The sequence below is a fragment of the Solanum stenotomum genome, chromosome 7 (genome assembly GCF_019186545.1).
Source record: "Solanum stenotomum isolate F172 chromosome 7, ASM1918654v1, whole genome shotgun sequence".
Classification (NCBI taxonomy): Eukaryota; Viridiplantae; Streptophyta; class Magnoliopsida; order Solanales; family Solanaceae; genus Solanum; species Solanum stenotomum.
In genome coordinates this window covers 55,871,965-55,891,627 of record NC_064288.1, presented here as the reverse complement: position 1 = coordinate 55,891,627, position 19,663 = coordinate 55,871,965, and the positions used below count along the sequence as shown (strand labels likewise).

Here is a 19,663-nt window from a genome sequence, read left to right as displayed (position 1 = left end):
TGTTGTGGCCCTAGGGTTTGGCTTGAATTCATTCTAAGAGAGTGAAAATTCATAATTACGAAAATTTTAAGGTGTAAGATTTTGGGATAGGAGAAAAGGCTCAAATATGCTATCTAACTTTTAGAAAAGGCTCATTTATGTCATGCGTTAAAACTTTGACTCATCTATGCCATTTTTTTAACTCCGATTTTGCAAAACCACTTTTTACACCCCGAACAAGGTTTAACACTTCTCAATTGAAGTTTTTGGATCAATGTACTCTTTTTACTTGTTCTTCCTTAAGAACACCAAGAACACATGAAGAACATAAGCAACTCCCAAATTTTCACGAAATCATCTCAAATTTCAGATACATCATTATTATTATTTTTTAAAAAAATCAAAATTCTAAAACCATTTGTAGAGTTTAAAAAATTCACGCGTATTAAGAAAAATATTTCAAAAAAACAAAAATCAGTTTCAGAAGTTTAAAAATTTGATTTGATTCGTGTTTTTGTAGTTGTTTTTGACATTAGATCTTTGTTTTATGTTCAAAATTTCAAATGATTTGAAGTTGTGAACAAAATTCTACCATTAAAGAATGTTGAAGTTTTGAAACTTATAAAAAAATTTCAAGTGGGTCTTGTTGAGTTAGGTTGAATTAGTGCTCAAAAGATACGAGTTTTGGTATCTAGCTTGGATGGAAACTCTTTTGAAATTTTAGGTGATTTCGTGAAGAATTAAAGAATTTTAAAATTTGAGAATTGTTAATGTTCTTTATGTGTTCTTGGTGTTCTTAAAAGACGAAGCAAAAAGAGTACAGTTGAACCAAAAACTCCAATTGAGAAGTGTTAAAAGTTGTTTGAGATGTAAAAATTGGTTTTGCAAAACCGAAGTTAAAAAAATGGCACGGATGAACCTTTTCCTTAACAAGCAATGGCATAGATGAACCAAACTTTTAATGGATGACATAGATGAAACTTTTTTGAAAGTTCAATGGTATATTCTGTAAATGTAGAAAAACTTTCAAAATTGTTCATTATCACCCAAGAACGTTTTAGAGAAGGATAACCTAGGGCAAATTTCAACAATTTTTTTCATCGAAAATCTTCGTAAAAATGAGCAACGTGATCCCCTACTTTTGTAGTTCAGTTTCTAGGCATAAGAAAATATAATTGTGTCCCTAGTGTTTGACTTGAATTCGTCCCAAGAGAATGAAAAATCATAATTATGAGAATTTTAGGGTGTAAGACTTTGGAAAAATGTGAAGAATGTTTGTTCTCAATTTACTACTGCAATTTATTAATGTAATCATGGTAATTTAGGTGAATTATTGGTGGGAAAGCCCTGGATCGGGTGAAAAAATAAAGAGGTTGGTCTAGGGTTTGAGTTGTGGATATAATCCGAGAATATATAGGCCTTTTGTGATGTGTTTTGTACTTGTATTATTATTTTTAGATCGAGAACAAGCTAAAGCTTCACAAATGATCAAAGGTTCGTGATCAAATTTTTGTAGCAACTACTTGCTATATTTTCTTAACTCTATATTTAGACTTGTTTTCAATTACATGATATTTTGTAGATTGATGAGAGGTTTCAAGTCTAGTTCTTTCAGGTACGGAGTCTGAAGGGTTAAAAATTGTTGCTTATTGTTGTTAAGGTGGAAAAAGACAATGACTAAGGGGTGATTCTCTAATTTTTGATTGTTATCCTTGAGTTTTCTTGATTGCGATTTGCGGTTAAGACGAGAAAAGATATTTTGTTGACTTTTGCAGCAACATCTTTTTCAAAGCTTACTTTTTACCAAAACGAACATATTTGTTTCTAATTGATTGGGTTTTTTTTTTCACTTTGATAGGGATTTGACATTAAAGATTATCTCGATTCGTATCCAGTGACTGCCATATTACTAATTACTTAGAAGCTCATGCTCATGTTGAAATGTTGAAGTGGGAGAGCAGAGGTTATTTCGGTAAACCGAGCATGAATTAACACTTCAGTACTTTTGGCTTTGTTTTTAACTTGGTGACACAATTTAACAATTCAGATTTAGAGACAATATCTTAATCATTCAAATGTGCATTTACATTTAAATTTCTTAATCTTAATGAAAACAAATTAGACCTTAAACTTGTACAAAATTGAACAATTAGACACATTCATCTTACATGACATCAGGTATACCAACCCACGTATCATCCACTCGGCTCAAGCTGAGGAGAGATAAAGAAAAATCAAAGATATGGTGATCGTGCCATAAGACCTTGTTCCTTTCTACTTGACGTTCTTTATTTTCCTCGGTTTTTACCCCACGGAGTGGTAATGCTGATTCAAAGCAAAAGGACATAAATGTCAAGTAAAGCTAAGTTAAATGACATATTTATGTATATGCCTATTTTTGATACTGATACACTATACTTATTTATTTATAAAATCATTTCAGTATGTACCTGCTACTAGTAGTAGTAGCAAAGAAAAGAGCTAGGAAGGTATACCAAATAATAAACCGATTCCATTTTCATTGCAGAATCCTATGCTTTATGTATTTCAAATAAACGATAGGTCATAACAAGTAATTAGGGGCGGAGCTAGCTAGAGTGGACTTCTACGAATTCAGTCGAACTCAACAGCTTTATTAGTTTCAAATTTTAAGAAAATATGGGCCAGGCTATTGCTCTCGTTGCATTATAGTTAAGCCACCTTTGATGGTGTGTATGCAATCTTATCCCTATTTTGTGAATGTATTTTTAATCCTTCGGCTAAAATAATAAAGTATATCAAAATCAAGTATGGAAAAAAACACAATAATAATCAAAAAGTCATGTTAAAAATAAAGGAGAAGAGAATAATAACAATAACAATAATAATAACAAACAATATGATAATACCACATCGAATATACAAAAAGATATATATATATATATATAACACTATAGAGCTTGAAATTTCACGATGGGTGTCCAAAAAAATTGCACATCACTTCGTGTAATATTTTACTTGTATATATGATATTTTTTCATGACGAATGGTGACAACCACGTAGCCCTGCCCCTGATAACACATACACACAACAAAAAAAGAAATAAATCATATATATTACCCTATATAGTTAATTATTTGCAAATTAGGACTTAGGTTAGGTACACCTTTTCCTCATATTTTTCAACAGTAGGTGAAGTTTTTAAATGACACCTAAAGACTGGTCGATAACATGCATGATTCAAGATAATTATTTTCTATTCTTGTTATTACTGGAGGTACACATCCTACTTTTCGATGAAATGTACAAGAAATAAATGCTCAATCTGCAATATTTGATAACAATATTAAAGAAGTGAATCTAACGATACCATATATATCATAGCAATGGTATTCAATTTTAGATCTAATTAACATTCGGCCTAGTAACCATTCGGAATGGGAGATCGATTCCCATTTGGAACAACCATAATAATAATCGAGTATACTACTAATAGCCATGAAATAATTAACAAATTTTCACTTTGTTCGTACTGAATACAATTAATTTCCCATCGCTTGCCCAACATTCTAATAGAGAAATTGATGAGCCTAAACAAAACTTAATCTCATATATATTCTCCGTCCAAAAATAAATATCATTTTAGTTAAATTAATTTAATCCAAACTAAATATCGTTTTAGAAAATCAAGAAGAAATTATGTTTCTGTTCAAATCTACCGTCTTAAAGATATATACAAAGGGTAGTGTGAGAAGATATATATAAATTAAAGTACCTTATAGTCAAATGATCCTTACAATTAATGCAATCACATAGTTTCTTATTAAGTAGGTCAAAATCTAAATGATACTTATTTGGGATAGGAGGGGACGATTTATAAACAAGGTAAAACAAATTAAATTAATATGGATTGTGGTGGAATGATTGCGATCTCTCCACTCTTAATCAAAGATATTAACTTTGAGACTTTGAGAATGATTCTTTTTATTGAGAGTGTCATTCAAAAAATTAAATTCCGCAATAGGTGAATACAAATTTAATTGTATCTCAATATGAATATCGAAGATCAAAAGATCAAATGAAAAATAAAAACAAAAACAATTTTATTTGATAGATCCGTTTTAACTTAAAACTCTTAATTTTCCTTAATGACAAGTTTTTATAATCATACAAAATGTTATAGTTTTACGATCAAAAGTTTTAAGACCATAATTTTAATAGTTCTTATTTTTTTAAATTTCGTTCGTAGTCAAATTTTATCACATAAATTGAAACGTATATATTTGTGTTTCAAATTATTGAATGGTCTCTTAGAAAAAAATAAAACGTAGTTCCCATAGGTCAAATACAATGAGAAGTTGTACTAGTAATTATAACTCATGATGAGCAAATTAATGCACTGATTATAAAAGTTACAAAGTACGTTACTAAAATATTTAAATCGTAGTAATGACTCATAAACACAATTGAAAGATACATTATAATTATTAATAATATAATGAATGAATATCTTGTCGTTTTGAGAATAATTTCGAGCAGCATTCTTATTATGGCTTACTTAATGCATCAATTTCTAAGGCCTAATCAGGAGAAATAGAGGTAGGTCGAAAAAGTATCGAGAAAAAATGATTAGATAAGATATACACGTACACATATTGTAACTTACCGAGGAGACATGAACCTAAATAGAAGATTATGGATGTCATGGTCGAGCACTGCCTAGTTTTCTTTATGTGTATCGTTATTTATACTTTAATTTCTTATTATCTTACTCTTCAATTTTAGTATCACTCATCGTGTTCTTTGTTTTGGTTATCATATTATTTTTTTAACTCTTTTCCTTCTCTACCTTGTAACGTTACATACACTCTACCCTTCCACAGTCCAATTATGAAATTATAATGAGAATGCAATCCATTAAAATGTATCTTCGAAACTGATTTATGATTTTAAATATGTCATGTGAAATATCAAAATTAAATTATTATTTAATATAAATTTTCTATTTTTTTTTTAAAAAAAGGAGATCTAATATATAGCTATTGGTCCCCTAGCTAAATCACCTGTCTGCTTTGCATCAAAGTGCGTAGTAAATCAGAAAACCAAACAAAAGCTATACCCATCAACCCTCTATCTACAAAATTAAAAAAAATTAAAAATTGTACAATATTTTAGTATGTTTAGAATGAATGTGTTTTTTTTTAAAAAAAAAAAGCAAATTAATTAATTTTAAATTTTCACGTGATAAAAGATAACAAGATTAAAATATATTTTGATATGTTTGATATATCTTTAGTTTAAGATCATATGATTCAAAAAATAATTCATTACACTTCTTGTCAAATTAAAATTGGACAAACAAATTGAACGGAAGTAATAAAAAGAAGAATGAAAAAATAAAAGAAATAACCATCCCCTTCACTTTTACATGTCACAATTCTCTTTACAAGAGTTAATTTGATTAATTTTTTAAGCTAAATTAAATTAGATTAGTTTAATATTTAAAAGTTATATAGATGTTTGAAAACTATATATACACAAAATACTATAATTAAGTTGTATTTAAAAAAAATATTAATATAATAAAAAAATACATTTATCAAAATTTATAAAGTTTGACATTTAAAAAGCAAATACGTGACAAATAAAAATGAGATAAAAGAAATTACTATTATTACAAAGTCATATTCATGACCAAACACAACAAATAATATTATGATCCTTCACTCAAAAACTACTAAAAAGGAAGAATTTTATGAGAGTTTGTATGCATTGGATCCTTCACCCAAAACTTCAACCATACATAAACCTTAATATAAAACGTAATAATTATTTTCCTTCTTTATTCTACCTTTTTTTTCTTTCCCTTTCCTCTTCAAACTTGTGAAACTATACATAAATTACCATCAATTAGAACTAAAAGAGCTAGCTAGCTAGGTCCAAAAATATTTAGTAGTAACTTTTATTTGATGAAAAAACTCTTCTTCTTCTCCTAATTCTAATGTAACTACTACACCTATTCCTATTCCTATTCCTATTCATATTCTCCTCTTTATAATACATCAACAAACAAAAAAACCTATTTTTAACCCCCAAGACCCTTTCTTGTTCAAGATTTCATCTTTTTGAGTATATCATGGATATGTCAAATTTTGATGAGAGAAATTCTAGTGAAAACCAACAACTACCCACTTTTAAAGATCCAAAAGGGTGTCTAGATATTACAACAAATCATCAAAAAGATGATGATACCAAGAAAATTGTAATATTGCATCAAGATCCAAAAGGGTGTCAAGATATTATAATGGATGAACAAAAAGATGATGATGATGCCAACAAAATAAAAATATTGCACCAAAATAATCCAAAAGGGTCTCAAGATATTACAATAGGCATCAAGAAAATAATGGTATTGCAAGAAGATCCAAAAGGGTGTCAAGGTATTACAATGGACACCAACAACATAGTAATATTGCATCAAGTTCCTAATCAAGATCATCGTCAAGAAGATGGTGTTGTCAACGAGACAATAGTACTACAACCCGTTGAAGATGGTGATGTTCTTAATGAGACAATAGTTATACAACACGTTGAAGACGAATTGGTACCAGAAGATAGTGTTGTTATACAACACGTTGAAGATGAAGATATACAACACGTTGAAGATGATGTTGACAACAATATAATAGTAGCACTATTAGAAGATGACAATGATGGATTTAGGACTCCAACTTCTTTGGAATCGAAAATTCCAATTTTGACAACATGTCCTGGTGCACCAAGAGGCAACTATAGTGGTATTAAACGAAAAGCTTCATCACCACCAAGAAGAGGGGAAAGAAATATAAGAATATGGAATGATTATCGCCACCGCGATACCGCTAGATTTTGATCGGAAAATCAAGAAATTGATCACCAACACCATACCAAGAAGTGAAATTTATAATTACATAATAGAATTTTGTACAAAATTTATCTTTAGTTAAGCTATTTTATTTAATTAATATGTCCTTTGTTAGACCATATATTTATCTTCTTTTTTTTTTTTTTTGGATAGAGAAGATATTAAACATATTTTTCCATCTGTTCCATTTTATATGATTCAAATTATTATTTTGAGAGTGTCTTTTTCTATGACAGAATTATATGATTTTTAAATATTTTAAATTGTTAATTATATACTGTGATTGAAAATTAGATAATTCGAGCATCATAACGTGAATATTAATAGAGTTTGATTCTATTTTGGTTTTTCAATTTGTATGTTTTCATGTTTTTTCTTGTGATTTTAACTTTTTTTGCTTAAGATTAAAGTTAGTAAAAGAGATGAGGGTGGGGGTGAAGTACAGACCAAGAAACTATAAAGAGGTAGGCATAAACATACAACTTTATTATATTGTCACCTATCTTCTTTTGTGATCAAGGTGTTATGTAGTTAATAAAAAGTAAAGATTCCCAAAATATAACGACTCTTTCTCCTTTACACTTTTTATTTTTTCTCAAAAAGGTTTTCCTATAGAAGTTAGTAGAGGTGTCAAAAAATAATAAATTAAAATCAGTTAAATCGATCAAATTGAATTAATTAAGAAATATCTATTACTATATATCAAAAGTTCTTTATTACCGGTCATTTCTTAATCTTAAAAGGAAGGGAATTGAAACTTACGCTGACTAATAAGTAATCTTAAGATTGAAGGTGAGGGTGTTTATCAATCAGGCAATATAAATAATATTTATTTACCTACGTGTGAGATCACTTTCTTTTTTAAAAAAAAAAAAAAAGCTATCACTAATTTCTTCAATAATATCTAATTTAAATCATCAGTTTCATATACCAAACAATGCGTTTTATTTGTTAATGTGCTTGAAATTGCTACTTCCATAGTTTTGCCACACTGATATTCAATGAGGTTATAAATTAGGACCTGCTGGGAGCTACGAATGTAACCAATAATATTTTTGCAACATGACAATGAAATATGGGCGGAGCCATTTTAGGAAAAGAGTGGTCAAGTGCATATTTTGATGAAAAGTTATATGGTTTATAGACGTTAAATGTTTATTAGCTATTATGAGTGTTGTATATTTAATTTTGTACATTCTTCGTATAATTGAGAAAAAATTTACACATTCTTCGTCAAATTTCTGGTTCTGCCATCACACATATATATATGACATACACAACAAAAGTATATCAATAGTGTATATTTTAATCATATTTGAATTTTGATGATTGGTCAAAAACATTCTTTGTACCTCATATTTGAGGTAGAGGTAAAATTTACATACATTTTATTCTTTTTACATCTCACTCGCGAGATTATATTGAATATACCAAATGGTATATTTATGTAATTAACTTTTCCATTACATTTTTTATTAATCAGGTGGAAACAATCTTTTTAATTATTCTCACAGGTATTCATGATTTGCTTTGCATGATTATAAGGCGTAAAGTTCAAAAGCCTAGTAAACATAAATAAAATTTTGATTAAAAAAATGATACAAAGTATTTAAGTTTTTTCACAAAAGTTAATTGATGTATTATATATATATATATATATATAAATTTGTGTACAAAGTTGGTTGATTTGATCTGATTTTATCTTCTATTTATTTTTAATAAAATCAAATCAAATCAAATACTATATTAATAAACTCATCAATTAACATTATTTGACGAATAGAAAATCGCCACATATAGTTTAGCTATAATCATAAACTTTATAATGCATGCAAATAATTCGGGGTACAAATTGTGGTTTCAAACACTTGGACAACTATATTACGCTAATAATACAATTAATTATTGCCTACATAACTACCAACAAGTTTGTTGCCAGAATTATAGTACTAAAAAAAATATTCCAAAAGCTTAGAAAAAAAAAAAACTTTTTTAATGCACGACCTTCCAATTCTTCATATCCTAGGCACATCACAAAATATAATAATAAATGATTTATGATTGGGTAGGAATAAAAAGAATGTCAGAAATTTAAACACAAAAAAATCAACAAATGCAAAGACATGATAACCTAAATGCCAACGTGAGGAGATGTAATCCTCCCTCCCTTTCATTATCTGGATTTTAACTTGACACAAAATTTTAAAATGTAAAAAGAAAATTTAAATTTTGTTATCTTAAATTAAAAATACGTAGAATGTATCAAATGCTCTTTAATCTGATAATTTTAATTATGTCACATGGTAAATTTGCATTAAATAGTTATAAAAACAACATCGTGATACCTAGTGAAATGTCATTAGTGGAGTTTGGAGACAATTGAGCGTACGCAAACCGTAGTGATAACATACAATAACAAACCACAAAAATGTGATAACCTAAACACAATCAACAACAAGTGATGGTGAAATAAAACAGTAATATAATTTTATTTTATTTTTTCAAACAGACTAAAAAGGAAAGTAAGACGGATCGTTACGGAAAAGGGCATTTCATCAACCGTTTTATTTTCCCTCTTTCACAAAGAGTCTTTCTTACCTTATTTTTCTCTCTTCCACTTCTCTGTTTTTTTCCCTCTTTCCTCTCTTTAGAGATCAAACAAACAACAACACAAAAAAACACAAAAACACAAGTTTCTTTGATCATATTTCATTGATTATATTCATCTTTTTACTTTCAATGTGCTACGATGGATCATCGCAGAACGTTAACGATGAACTGGGATGGTCTTGGAGACGATCAAGATGACGATGACAACTTCTTTGAGTCTCGTGATCGTCTCTCCACAGCCATCCCCCTTGACTTAGGATCCTCAGGATCAGATGATGATAATGAATACGAGGACAGTCGTCTCTCCTTTGTCTCGACTCTTTCATCAGCCTCCGTCAAGAAATTCCAGGGAATTGAAATTGAAACAGTTTCTGATTCATTTAGCAGCGCGGACTATGGAATGTGGATGGCTGAACCAGGGGATATTAAGGAACGTCGTAAACGCCTCTTACAAGGTATGGGATTGTCAAGCAATAAAGACCTCCTCAAGTTGAAAAGTGCCAAGATTGTAAGAGCTATTTCAAGAAAAGTTGAGAAAATCAAGGACACGAAAACATCTAAGACGAATGATTCATCTCGTGTAAAAGGATTAAATCAAGAACGTGAGCCTGTAAGTATACAACCGATTAAGTTGGTAAGGTCGAGATCAGATGGAGATATACAATACTTTTCTATAAATACAAAGAAAAGGAAAGAGGATTTAATTGGTGACATTTCTAAACAACGTCTCACAAGGACATTTTCGGGTGTTTTAGCACCGAGTATAGGTACATGTCAATTAACAGGTTCTGTTAGAATGTCGCCAACACAAAACAGAAGTAGATCGTTGATGCAAAATGGGAGTGATTTGTTATCAAATGGGAATCCTGATGTGGGATTTGCTTCTTTTTTCTTGATAAAGAATTTGGACACCGGAAAGGAGTTTATTGTCAAAGAGAGTAATGAAAACGGAATGTGGAATAAGCTGAGTGATATTCAGACAGGGAAACAACTTACGATGGATGAATTTGAAAAACATGTGGGATACTCTCCTGTTGTGAAGGAGCTGATGAGACGAGTAAATGGATCAAGAAGTCACGATGATGAGAGGAAGCTAAACGCGAATTCATATCTTAGTAAGAGTTTTAGGAATAGTAAGAGAAGGGGAGTTGCTCTTTTGAAGAACATAAAAGGAGTAGCACATAGTATGAGTGGAAAAATTATTGATAAAGAACGCGAACAACCTGTACCTGAGGAACAGCAGAAACCGAATAAGAACTCCTCCAAATGGATTAAAGTCCGTCAGCATGGGAAATCGTGCAAGGAATTCACAGCTTTGCATTTAAGCCAAGAAATCCATGCTCACGAGGGTTCAATATGGACGATAAGATTCAGCTCGGATGCACATTATCTAGCAACAGCAGGAGAAGATACATTGATTCATATATGGGAAGTTCAAGAATGTGAAGTAACCAACGATCTAAACTCTGTTTGTGGTACAATGGGAGGTTCTGGAAGTGCCTCGCCTAATCATCCAACGACTGGCTCATTCAGTGCCTCCCCTGTTCATCCAATTGCTAGGTCCAATTCAGACCGGCCTCCTCTTCCGGAGACTGGACATAGTACATCAGAAAGAAGGAAGAAGGGGAAGGTATCACATAAGAAAAAGGGCAACTCAGTTCCGGAGTATGTCAATGTACCAGAAACTGTTTTTGCTCTTTCGGAGAAACCAATATGCACTCTTAAAGGTCATCAAGATGATGTCTTGGACTTGTCTTGGTCAAGATCTCAGGTCAGTTTCCTCCACTTTCATTTCAGTTAACTAGCAAAAATTCGCGTTGTTTACTGCAAACAAATCGAATAATATCTACTATCATGTTTTAAACATACATAACATGGAATGTGAAACTTGGATGCAGCAACTGCTGTCATCGTCGATAGACAAGACTGTCAGGCTATGGGATGTTGAAACTCAGAGTTGCTTAAAAATGTTCGCGCACAATGACTATGGTAAGATGCAGCTAGTCAATTTAGACTTAAATATGATGATTCCTTCGCGTTATTTGCTTCTGATGAGCTTATGGTCTGGCAGTAACTTGCATACAGATCAATCCAATGGATGATGACTACTTCATCAGCGGTTCTCTGGATGCAAAGGTTCGGATTTGGAATATACCTGATCGGAAAGTTGTAGATTGGACTGATCTTCATGAAATGGTCACTGCTACTTGCTTCACCCCTGATGGCCAGGTAGATATGTCTATTTTACTTGTATTATATTCGAACATTCACTAGACTAAAGCTTACGCCAAACACGCGCCATAATACTCCAATTTTACATTAACTCCTGCTATTACATACCCTCCCTGCTATACACAACAACATACTCAGTGTAGTCCCACGGGAAATTTCCCGACTCCTTAGAATTCAAGTATACAGATGTACGAGCTTGTAGAATAGATCCTGTTCTAGTAAGGTTGACAGAATCAATGAACTCTTCGTTTTTTTTTTCGTTCTTGAAGGATGCTTTAATAGGCTCACATAAAGGGAGCTGTCGTATGTACAATACTTCTGGTATGTAATGCATTACATACCATCTTTTATCAACTTGATAATTACCGCGGAAACAGTAGCTGATTTCCAATGTGTGTTTATTATTCAGAATGCAAACTGGAACAAAAAGACAATATCGAAATTCAACCTAAGAAGAATTCTCAACTCAAGAAGGTCACTGGTTTACAGGTATTTACCCTCTTCTAGAGTTATTGTGTCGATGTACGGTTTTCTTTTCTTCAAGATCAATTGAAAGCTGAACACATTTATATCCAGTTTGCTCCATGGAATCCATCAGAAGTGCTTATAACTTCAGCTGATTCTCGTATCAGAATTTTTGACGGATCAGATATGATCTATAAGTTTAGAGGTATTTTCTCTATTATATACTCTTTTCGAGAGTTCAAAACAGCATCCATGTAACAAAATGTTCTATTTTGTGGTGGCATCAGGTTTCCGAAATACAAGTAGCCAAATTGCAGCTTCGTTTAGTTCAGATGGAAAGTATGTCATAAGTGCTAGTGAAGATTCTCATGTGTACATATGGAAGAGAGAAGAACCTAAGAGCCCCAGGGGAAAAGTTAGAACTTCAATCTCAGTTCAAGCTCACGAGCGATTTCAGTGTAAAGATGTTTCAGTTGCCATACCATGGCTAGGTAGTGTAAAGAATGAGGCACCACTTGTAGAGATGCATTCAAAAAGGCATTCGAAACGTTTCCTCCCACCCCAGTATCCTAATGGAGGTTCTCCAACAAAAGAAAACTCGGATGTGGCAAATAGTAAAAGGCATACGCCACCTCTACCTAACAAAAGTAATACATTGGAGAGAGTTCAAAGTAGTCAGGAAGAGGAAGACTTAGCTCAAATCTCTCGTACAGATTTTGGTAATGGTCACGGAGAATCATTTGCATCAGGTTCTTCATCAAATAGGTTTGGTGATTCACCTTCTATATCTGCGTCCAGCAGCTCCCGATCACAGTCTTGGTCCTCCTCTTGGTCTCATGATGGTAGTAATAGCCATGGCAGCAATGTTATACAAGCAACAGCATGGGGGATGGTAATTGTGACAGCAAGTTTGGGAGGTGAAATCAGAATTTATCAAAATTTTGGGCTACCATTGAAAGCTGGACGTCAAACGAATCTCTTTAGAGACCTGACATAAATTGTTTGTTAGGAATCAAATCGATAACATTCTGTTCTCGCCTTCACATTTTTCTGTAATACCTAGTTGTTTAAGACTTAGATGAGCTCACGATAAACTGAACAAGGCAGAAGCCATCGGCTTCCAACTGTTGATAAGTAAATGCAGAAACAGGTAAGTTTGTTTTTCCTTTTTAGTACCATTTACATTATAAAAGACCAAGTAGAGATCATAGTGTTCAATGTTCCAACAAATTCAGCATTTTAACTAGCATTATGCAAAGCTTTGTTTTCATTATAAGTGTTACAAATATCGAATACATGAGAAATTTCATTGGCACAGTTTACTTTTAGAACATCTCAAGGTGTGTGATGTAGACAGTCTATCCTAATGCAAGTGGTGTTTCCCAGGCACAAACTCGTGACCTATAGATCACACAGAGATAACTTTACCGTTGCTCCGAGGCTCCCTTCCTGAAACAACAATAACTAGAGATGTTCAAAAGCAATGACGTGATATCATAGGCGAAAAGCACAAACAAACTCTAAGATCCGTTGTGGCTTTAAGCACATAGGTCATTGTGGAAATAACGTGAGTGTTTTAACAAAGAAAGACAAAACTAGAGAAAAATCACAAGTACAACTTGAAATAAGGTCAAAGAAAAACTTATTTAAATCTCGAAATCTGATAAATGTCACGTAAATTGTTAAAGACGAAACGACACGTATAAGCTATTTTAATTTGAATTCTGGCACTAGGCGGTAAGGTTCCTTGACTCACATTTCCAAATCCGCAAAGTTGAGCACAAACTTCTGGAGAAAGTTTTACATCTCTGAAGAATAAAATGGATTCTCCGATCAATTACGCAATCGACGACAAGGATCTAGACGACGCTGCATTATGGGCGGTGATTGATTCCGCCGCCGCTGCTGCCTCCTCCACCACCGCCGTCACTAAGTACAGCAAACCGCTACCTAACAATCACTCTCCAATTAGGCCTTTTCCTAGCTCAAATCCTTCTCCACAATCTAGGCTCGGAAAAACCCCTAGAAACTTCCAAAATCATCACCATAACGGAGAGGTACTAAATCACCGGCCGCAGAAAATGTCCAGGTCAGATTCTAACTGCGTTTCGGGACTGAGCAAGACGAGTCCGAATCCGATGGCGGTAGTTAAGCACGTGCAGAGATATCCGGCTGTGACGAGTTATTCGTCGCCGGTGACGAGGTCTCCGGCTCCGGTGATGGAGTATGATCAGAGGTATAACAGTCCGATTGTTTCGGAGTGTTCGCCGGTGGCTACAATGAGTCACGGACAGCGTGAGGATAGAGATGGCGTCGTTAGGCATAGCTTGGCTGGTCCATTTCCATCCGTTTCTCTGTTCAAGGAGTATCAAAATGCAGCGATGGCGGTAAATTGATCAATTTTCACTGTACTATGTCATATTTCCAGCATTAGATAGTACGTTTATCAATAGTTTAGCCAATTTTTTAGATATAAGTGTATCCAAATTGCTTTAGAGCTGCACAGATAGAGTGTTTTGGCATGATAAATGATGCTGTTTGATCTGAAATTTAATATGAATTTGGTATATTACCTGTTGTTATGCGAGCTCAATTTTTTGATTCACATAAAAATTGACAGTCCATATTAGCCTCTTGCTCAATGTAGATGTCAGTTGTAACTTTGCTTTCTGATCTTTGAGCTACTTTAGTGCACTTGAAGAGAAAGCTCTCCAAGTTATTGTGTCTACTCGTTTGTAATCCTCATCTTCACCTATTTTCCATTAAGGACGCGAGTAAGATGTATGCTATTCGTAGATTTGTAAGGGTCCGTTCCCATTTTCCCATTATTGCTTTCTTGGTGACAGACTTGTCACTTGTCTAATTTCCTCATTGAACATTATGCTTCTTTTGCCATCACAAGAAATGTATCTCTCAATTTTTTAATGGTAATGGAAGTACTTCAGCCTCTTAAACAAACTTGGTACTTGGTAATAACTGAAGGAAAGATGAATCAACAGAAACTATGGATAATTACAAGGAATTGATGAGGAATCAGAATTTTATGCTTAAATTGAATCAGCAAATCATTGTGCGAAAAATCATTAAATGTCTAGGTATAACTTGACTATCTCTCAAAATCTGAGCAATGTCTGCACCTTTTCGAGAATAACTTGTTACAAGTCCCCTTCAAGATAAATAGAACTACACTGCCTGTCAGTTTTTGTTAACGTGTATGATTATCAGCAATTACAGCTGTTGTTTCGTCATGAAGTTTTTTGTATACATGAATGTGATTTCATCAGGGCTTAAACAATTAAACATTTCACAGATTCTGGAAAAGTGACTACACTATGATTTCTGGACATCCCTTCATAAAAAAAACTGGTATGTTATTAGACTTGGGTTGTTGGTTTCTTCTACTCTCAGTAAAACTATATGAACGAAATCAATTTTTGTGCAGGTTGGAGGAAGATATCTTTTTACTTCAATCTATCATATGAAATTAAAGACAAGACCATTGAGTTTGATGACAACCGTAATGTCCTGCGTGCTGAATTTATAGTCCGGGCGCATATGCAGTAAGTTCTTTTGTGTTCACCAACTATTCCTATTCAAATGTGTTGCTATGCTAGATTTTTTTCCATCTGTCCCTTTCTTTGTTTCATTCATAGGGGTGGTAGGTTCTCAGATGGATGGGGATCATGTGAGCGGCGAGAGAAGAAGTTTCTAAAACCAAATCATGACATTCCCAGCACAGCAGAAACCAGAGCAAAAAATAAAGCATGTCAGGTACATAGATTTCCTTCCATAGGAACCCTGTAAATGATAAGTTACTTTTCCTCGTTTAATTCAATTTATTCGTTCTCACTCTTGCTCACTGCTTATTTTGTTTGTGGAACAAGTTCTTTAATGATTTTAGAATTTATTGTTGTTGATTGCCTGCAAATGCAGATCGCACTTTACGTGAATTTGTTGTTCTTTGTGGGTAGGGTGTGTTGTTTCTACCATATTAGGTGCATGGATCAGCTAGAGTAATAAAACTTCTTTGATTTTAATGTGATAACCCCAGCACTTTTTCTAGAGTCAGATTATCTCCACTGTCTGGCTCATTTTCTCTGCAGTTCATCCTAACAAAAAGGGAAATTCCTGCAACGCTTTATTATTCTGTACAAGCATTATTCAAATATCAAGTTACTGTGTTCCACATTAGTGGAGGAAATGAGCTGTTATCTCCTTATTTTTACCCCTTGAACTAGTTTTTGGGGTTGAATTAGGCTCGAGGTTCATCCTTTTAAAATATGATATAAGAGACTGACCCATTCATATTCTTGGTTCCCATATCATATTGTCCACGCACCATATGTCCAACCTTGGGTGCTGGAGGAAGGGGTTACTATGTGACCCATATTGGTAGAGGGAATGAGCTGTTGTCTCCTTGTAAGGACTTGAGTAATTCTCACCTCACGTGAGCTAGTTTTTGGGATTTTGCTAAGCCCAAAATCTATTTATGAGTTTGACAGTGTGAAATCCCACTAAGAAGAAGAATATGGTAGTCTTCTATCAATGTTCTTTTTCGAGAAATCATACATGCATTTTGCTTATTGAAAGTGCATGGTCGGTACTCCGTGGCATACTAACCTTATCTTTGTTCTTGCCAGTCATCTCTATTTGTACCATTCACTCTCTGCTGTTTGGACAATTTGTTCCTTCCAATAAGAATCAATTCTCCCACTTTTGTAAATTAGTTTGTTAAGCAACTCAATTAGTTTAAAAATTTACAGGACTTGCTTGGAATTGGAGAATATCGACCTGGAATGGGCCAGAGTACTAATGGGTAAAATAATGATACAGTAAGTATTCCATAAGGTACTCTATATCTAAGTCATTTGCTGTTCTATTGACCAAGAGGAGAATTCACAGGCAAAATTGAGATTGGGTTATATTAAAACTCATGGAATCAAGTATAGAAAGAAGTATGTACTGTAGTACACTCCCAGTGTACTTGTAATATCTGTAGTAGTTTACCTAGTAATTTTGAGCAGAGGATCTATTGGAAACAACTCTCTACTCCACTAAGATAGGATAAGGTCTGCGTATTTCCCACTCCCTCATACCTCGCTTGTCGGTTTGCACAGGATATGTTGTTGTTTATTGTCTCCTTGGCATGATACCTACTTTCAATCGTGCAATAATACACCAGGCAGCAGCATGGACTTCCAAATTTTATAGCTATACTTGTCCATGTTTGATTTATATAAAATGCCATTTTTATTTGGCATTATATACCATAAATTGACAGTTAGCTTGTCTTCATCAGACCCATATATTCACCTTTTGACCCAAATTGTCACATTTTTTCTTTTTAGTGCCAATGTGAAAATGGGCAACTGTGGTAGTCTGGTAGAATAGTTTTTTAGATCTGACACACCGACACTTGCTCTTGTTAAATTAGACGTATATTTCGAGTATTGTGTATATTATATTATGGAGATGGTGACACTCCTATTAATGATCTCCGTTGACATCGCCGTACTTGAAGACTGTGATCTATTTGCCCCATAGTAACTTCTTTTTAAAATGACTTGGGGCGTTTGGTCACGAAGTTCTTTTTACTTATTGCTCGGAGTTGAACTCCGACATAAGAATTTAGTACCTTAGTTGCTTGACTACGTAAACTTTCACCTTATTGGTGAGGGTTCGATTCTCCCACCTTATAATCTCCTTCCCTATTTTCTCCTTCCTTTCGGAAAACAAATTAGTGGAATTCAACTTGAAGTTGAATTTTGGGAACTCCAAAACTCACAAAAATTCAAAAACGTCTCTTATTTGTATTTATAGTTCTAATATCATTTTTTTACTTTGAAAATAAAAGTACTTTTTCCAAATACTCACTATTTTCATAGTGAAATGCCCTCGAAATGTCTATTGAAGAAGTGCAGATCATAGATTTTTCCACACGAGATGTTTACCTCAAATCAATAATACTTGATATGAATATGTGGATAAATTGTCATCTTGTTGAAAACAAAATTAGAATATTCTTAACGGGTGCGGATAATTTTTCAATCGATAGCCTATATCGTGGCATTGTAAGAGTTAATTCTTTACTTCTTAACTTTTGCATTTTCTAATTAATTATTTTGTTCTATAATATATGGGCTAAGCTTTTAATGTACAATACTTTTGATAAGCTATTTTTTGGTTTCTTTTAAAACTTTTCATGATTGACAATTATTTTTTTGGATGCTTTACTTTGAACTAATACTATGTAAAAATTCTATTAAATTCTCACTTTAGTAACTGTGTCAACTTTGACCATGTGAGTTTAGCAAATCATAATTAGTCTTAAAATGGGATAAAAAGGACAAATAACAATACCTTGACAGCAAATGTAAAGACTTTTTAGCTATGAATTATGATGACTCTATATCCTTTACTAACGACTGATGGGGTTCAACCAAAAAGCTTTGCAACTATGTATGGTTTATCATATAAATAAAAGCAATCAAGGTGTGACATAATAATTAACGAAATTGACACAAATAATGAAGAGTAGAGTTTAAATTAAATGATTTTTTCTATATATTTTAAGTTTTAGTAGATAAAATTAATCGACAATTATGCTAGGAAGGAGATAATAAGCACTTGATGAGAGAATCCAAACTCGTAAATAAAAACCTACATCCACCCATGTTAATAAAATAATTGGGGTGTACGAAAAATCACAAATAATAGATATTTAGAAGGGAAAAAAATTAAGTTACACATAAGGTAATCCCGTTACAAAAATAAAATAAAAAAATAAAGGGGTAACTACATTGTACTAACCATGGCCCTCATACCGAAGAGACAGATTTCGGTAGAGGTGTACAAAATCGAATTAAATCGCAAATCGAGAAAAAAACCCGACTAGTGATTGATTTGATTTGGTTTGGTATTGAAAAAAAAATTGACTATATTTGGGTTGGTTTGGTTTTAACTAAAAAAAACCAACTCGAGATCATATATATAATTTTAAAATTTTATTTTATACATAAAAATATTTACGTTGATATAATTTTTAAATATTTCTTATACTTTTTCATAGTTTTTATCTTTTAATATATTATTTCAAGTTTTAAACTTAGAATTCTGAATAGTTCAATAAAGATTATAGTCAACAGATGTTGGTAATTATAATAAAGCTTAAATAAAAATCAAATTAATACTAATGCAAAAAGAAAATCAATTCAACACTAAGAATGACAATAATATTGAATATTTGTTCTTTGGTTTTATATTGGTTTTGACAATTCAAATACATAATCTAATTTTAATTTCCTTTAATATTTAGTCATGTAATTAATACTTATTAAACTTATTTTAGCATGATTTAGTACTTTTAAATTATGATCATTTTCATTATGACTTGTTAATTTGCAATATTTGTTTTACGCGATTTCATTATTATTATTATTTTGTTGGATATTTTAGTATCATTACTCATATCATATTTTGTGTTATTTTCTTAA

General features: G+C 32.5%; 3 protein-coding genes across 3 annotated transcripts; all 3 read left to right on the top strand.

Moving 5' to 3' along the window:
• The first annotated feature begins 6,065 nt into the window (after positions 1–6,065).
• LOC125871737 (uncharacterized) lies at positions 6,066–6,851 on the top strand. The gene is made up of 2 exons (XM_049552394.1): positions 6,066–6,459; positions 6,511–6,851. Exons 1-2 carry the CDS (start codon positions 6,096–6,098, stop codon positions 6,849–6,851), a joined length of 705 nt encoding a protein of 234 aa, XP_049408351.1. The 5' UTR covers positions 6,066–6,095.
• Positions 6,852–9,551: 2,700 nt separating this feature from the next.
• LOC125871830 (uncharacterized) lies at positions 9,552–13,485 on the top strand. The gene is made up of 7 exons (XM_049552512.1): positions 9,552–11,244; positions 11,372–11,462; positions 11,545–11,702; positions 11,975–12,026; positions 12,115–12,194; positions 12,282–12,375; positions 12,458–13,485. The coding sequence occupies exons 1-7, from the start codon at positions 9,613–9,615 to the stop codon at positions 13,165–13,167; spliced, it is 2,817 nt and encodes a 938-aa protein (XP_049408469.1). The 5' UTR covers positions 9,552–9,612; the 3' UTR covers positions 13,168–13,485.
• Positions 13,486–13,916: 431 nt separating this feature from the next.
• Positions 13,917–17,401, top strand: LOC125870960 (uncharacterized). The gene is made up of 6 exons (XM_049551516.1): positions 13,917–14,557; positions 14,818–14,819; positions 15,481–15,536; positions 15,613–15,730; positions 15,824–15,941; positions 16,934–17,401. Exons 1-6 carry the CDS (start codon positions 13,991–13,993, stop codon positions 16,988–16,990), a joined length of 918 nt encoding a protein of 305 aa, XP_049407473.1. The 5' UTR covers positions 13,917–13,990; the 3' UTR covers positions 16,991–17,401.
• Positions 17,402–19,663: the final 2,262 nt, after the last annotated feature.

Coding starts and splice junctions, on each gene's coding strand:
- LOC125871737 (XM_049552394.1), top strand. CDS start 6,096: ATGGATATGTCAAATTTTGATGAGAGAAATTCTAGTGAAAACCAACAA. Junction 6,460..6,510: donor AGTTCCTAATCAAGATCATC/GTCAAGAAGATG, acceptor AACCCGTTGAAG/ATGGTGATGTTCTTAATGAG.
- LOC125871830 (XM_049552512.1), top strand. CDS start 9,613: ATGGATCATCGCAGAACGTTAACGATGAACTGGGATGGTCTTGGAGAC. Junction 11,463..11,544: donor GTTCGCGCACAATGACTATG/GTAAGATGCAGC, acceptor ATGGTCTGGCAG/TAACTTGCATACAGATCAAT. Junction 11,703..11,974: donor GCTTCACCCCTGATGGCCAG/GTAGATATGTCT, acceptor TCGTTCTTGAAG/GATGCTTTAATAGGCTCACA.
- LOC125870960 (XM_049551516.1), top strand. CDS start 13,991: ATGGATTCTCCGATCAATTACGCAATCGACGACAAGGATCTAGACGAC. Junction 15,537..15,612: donor TCCCTTCATAAAAAAAACTG/GTATGTTATTAG, acceptor ATTTTTGTGCAG/GTTGGAGGAAGATATCTTTT. Junction 15,731..15,823: donor ATAGTCCGGGCGCATATGCA/GTAAGTTCTTTT, acceptor TTTCATTCATAG/GGGTGGTAGGTTCTCAGATG.